The sequence below is a fragment of the Etheostoma spectabile genome, chromosome 23 (genome assembly GCF_008692095.1).
Source record: "Etheostoma spectabile isolate EspeVRDwgs_2016 chromosome 23, UIUC_Espe_1.0, whole genome shotgun sequence".
Classification (NCBI taxonomy): Eukaryota; Metazoa; Chordata; class Actinopteri; order Perciformes; family Percidae; genus Etheostoma; species Etheostoma spectabile.
Window position 1 is genome coordinate 11,853,067 of NC_045755.1, and position 3,865 is coordinate 11,856,931.

Here is a 3,865-nt window from a genome sequence, read left to right on the forward strand (position 1 = left end):
ACTTTCATGCATTTCTTTCACATCTACTGTAGTCAGATTCACTGTGTTCACTCGGAAGCAATCACTGCACATGGGTAGGCACTTGTAATGACATTCTGAACATGTTTAGAGGCTAAAAACACGTTTAAAACTCACCCTGCTTAAGCCTGTTGGTTGCTAACTCTAGCAGGAGGATAAAACTGTGTAGGCAGCACTGATTGGTTTTGGTTTTCTCACTACTGACAGCACTCTAAATCTACAAAGAACAGAGCAATGTGTTGAAATCAACCGGAATTCTCCTTTTTATATATATATATATATATATATATATATATATGTATATATACAGTACATATGTGAATATTCGCGTAGCCATGGTGTGAACAATAAGAATAGATCATGGAAAAGACACAGAATGGAAAAAAAACATTCGCAAAGTTGTGAAACACTAATACACACATACTCCCACAATTTCACACACTCGAAGAGGACACCAGAAAATGTTCAGCTGTGACAGCACTCTATCTGTGTTTGTGCATGAATGAGTGATTGCCTCTGTGCCTGTGTGTGCCTAACTGCCTGCCCGCCTGTTCTGTGTGTGTGTGTTGTTTGTGTGTGTGTATTGTGTGGGGTTGTGTGTGTGTGTTGTGTGTGTGTGTTGTGTTTGTGTGTGTGGTGTGTGGTGTGTGTGTGTGTGTGTGTGTGTGTGGGGATGAGAAGTGACAGAGTTGCCCCCCCTGGAATGTTCACCATATGGGTGAAAGAGCTTGTACCTGGTGCAGAGCAGCCTTGGAGGCACACTCTATCACACACAAAGGCACGCATAAATGCTCACAACATGTACACCTGCACATACACACAGATGCTAGAGCCTACGCTCTTACTGACACATACTTAAAGAGTTTATTAGGGATAGTCAAATGAGCTAACAGGCTGTGTGTGCATGCGTGCGTGCGTGAGTGAGTGCGTGCGTGTACAAAACAAAAGGTACTTCTTTTTGTCATCACTTGTCTTTACCCTTATATCTATTTTTCTCCTCTTGTTACTTTCATTTCTTAGAAATCTTTCTTTTTAGCCTGTAACCCAGTTCTACTTTTTAAGTTTTGATGGTACAAATAGCTTTAGAATCATCACAAAAGAATACAGTTTTCACATACAAATATTCTAAATTAGCGCTGAAACCTTTATTTGATTAATTGATTAGCCAAATGCCAAGAACAAAATCAATCATTTAAAATCATACTGTATATCGAGCTGGTTACTCACTGGTTAACATGGTTCCAGCCTTTATATTTTAAGGATGTCCTGCATTTGGGTGTTTTATATCACTGTAAATCAAATATCTTTAGGAATATCTTAGGATTTTGTCAAGCAAAAAGAATAATTTGGGCTATGAGAATAGGTTAATAAAAAATCAAAAGATGAATTGATAATGAACATATTTAGTCTATTGGGAATTTATAATTTAGTAGTATTGTGGTGTATTGACTACTGTGAAACCACAAAACCCCTGTTAACTTTATGAATGTACACAGCTTTTGTTATCTTTAGCTGTGGATGTATACAAGCCGATATGTGGTGCTACACTCAAAGGTTCTAATTATCATTTAACACGCCACCACAGCAAAACATGCTGGGCAAAATGCTGTTGGTGCAAAACTGTGGATCCTTGAAGTGCTTTTCATTTTCTGTTTCAAAGGAGAGAGAAAGAGAGCTAGTAAATCAAATTGAGAGGGAGGCAGTGCGAAATAGAGAGGCCGAGAGAGAGAGTAAGAGGATGCGAGAGGGCAAAATGTTTTGAAAGGTATTTTCAAGTGGCCATTTCAACTGTGCTAATTGATAATTCTCCATGACTAACGCACCACTAACTGGCCTTTGAGCCGTGCTAGCTTAGCTTAAAAAATGGTATTATATGGTGATTTCTAAAGGATTTCAGAGAAAAGAGAGAGAGTGATAAGCTCAGCTGGACGTACTGTACTTACTGTAAATTCAAGCTTGTGAGCCACTAACATCCAAAGAGGCGTCTGTAAAGGGGATCAGAGCCAACATAAGGGAAACAGCATAAAACATGTCTAGCCCTTTAATTTACGATTATACTTTGTCTACTGAATACTATATGGTCAAAAGTGTATGGACACGTGAAAATTACACTTCTATGTGATTGTTGGTCATCTCATTCCTGAACTGTCCAACCCCAGGTTGAAAACCATTGGTTTTAAATATTATTGTATGTAGTAGCATAATTGGAATTAAGAGGCCTACAGCCCAAACCATGAAAAACAGCCCCAGACCAGACACAAATGCATATGGAAAAGTGTCCACATACCTTTGGCCAAATAGTGTACATAAATGGAAACTTGGGGCCACGCTTACCTGTAAAAAAAAATCGTAGAAGCTAATAGCTAACAAAAAGCAACAGCTTTAAGTACAAGATATAATACAGCAGAGAGAAGGTTGTGTAGCATCACATGGTAAAATATAAATGTGTGTTATAGTGAATCTGACAGTGCTATGAGCACGCACTCACTTATAAACACAATTTGGAGACGCTCCTCTTCACTAAAGACATGTTGAGCCAACTGTCAAATCATTAAAGCCGAGTGTCTCACATTTACTTATCTGTGAAAGGCAGAGGGAGCAGATGAAACACTTTCTATTTCTATTTCTTTTTTTATGGTTTAGATCAGGGGTGTCAAACTCAACTTCACTAAGGTCCACATTGGAAAATAAGAATCACATCAAGGGCCAGACGTGTTTAGTTTATTGATATGCTTTTATCTAATCATCCTAAAGAAGTTCTAAAGAAGTCAGAAAAAGTTCCTCTGCCATCATAGAAAAATAAACGCCCAAAAACATCTGAAAAACTGACAAAAACGTTGGCAAAAGTGACAACAACATCGGAAAAAGTGACAAATCGTCGAAAAAGCACCAAAAACTAGGTGGACCAAAATGTATTGTGAACCTAAATTGATATGTTGGCCGGATCATAATCTGTGATGGTCCAGGTTTGGCTCCTCGTAGATTATGTGGTTTAGATGGTTCAGTTTAGTGTTGACAACCGTGGCAATGCAAGAATGTAAGGCCATAATGACCACTTTAGATAATCCTCACTCTGTAATATATCCCTGTATGTCTGTATCCCTTTTATTGTTTTCCTCTCTCAGATATTCTCTGGAATGTGGAAATGGGATGTCATGCTGATGCTGATTCTCATTGAAGTCATTACTTTCTGTCTTACAGGTTATTCAGTGCCATCTTAGAGCAGGCCACCAAGGGGGACGGTGCCACTCCTATTGGAGGGAAGGCAGCGGGCTTCGATGTCAAGGCTCTAAGGGCGTTTAGAGTACTCAGACCCCTCAGACTGGTCTCTGGAGTACCCAGTAAGTAAGAGCTGTAGATGAAAGAAAGACAGAAAAGAAAGAGATGCTCTGAGGATCAGGTGTGAATGGTTATTGGGTGAGGTAGGAGCAATATGAACCACAGATTGGAGCTGATATTGCTGCCTGATGCCACACATACACACACACACAGTGATGTGTAAATGCACACACATGCACAACAAAGAGTCCTCTTGTCAGATACTCAGACAGTATAAGCAGTAGATGAGTTGTCTGTCAGCCTGTCTGTGTTAGTGACTACAAAAATCAATAATCCACAAGGCCAGAAGACAAGAAAGGATCGGATATCGTGGATAAAGGCTTTGCTAGTGTGTGTCCGTGTACATGTATGTGTACGTGTACGTGTGTGTGTGTGTGTGTTTGTGTGCTTTTTGTTTAATTTCTGTGATTTCAGTAGCAAGCCAATGCACATCCCACACTCTGGGACACTATTGTTTGGTTTAATAGCGTGAGTTAGCCAGGATGCCAGCCAAACTTAGCCCCGCCCA

At 39.7% G+C, this 3,865-nt stretch overlaps 1 protein-coding gene across 9 annotated transcripts in view; it reads left to right on the plus strand.

The window, feature by feature from the left end:
• The window catches only part of cacna1c (calcium channel, voltage-dependent, L type, alpha 1C subunit), a 199,899-nt gene that overhangs the window by 128,510 nt on the left and 67,524 nt on the right, over positions 1-3,865 (plus strand). For all 9 annotated transcript variants that reach the window (XM_032504750.1, XM_032504753.1, XM_032504751.1 and 6 more), the window contains exon 5: positions 3,220-3,359. In XM_032504750.1, coding sequence (XP_032360641.1) covers positions 3,220-3,359 — 140 coding nt within the window. The remainder of the gene's footprint in view (positions 1-3,219; positions 3,360-3,865) is intronic.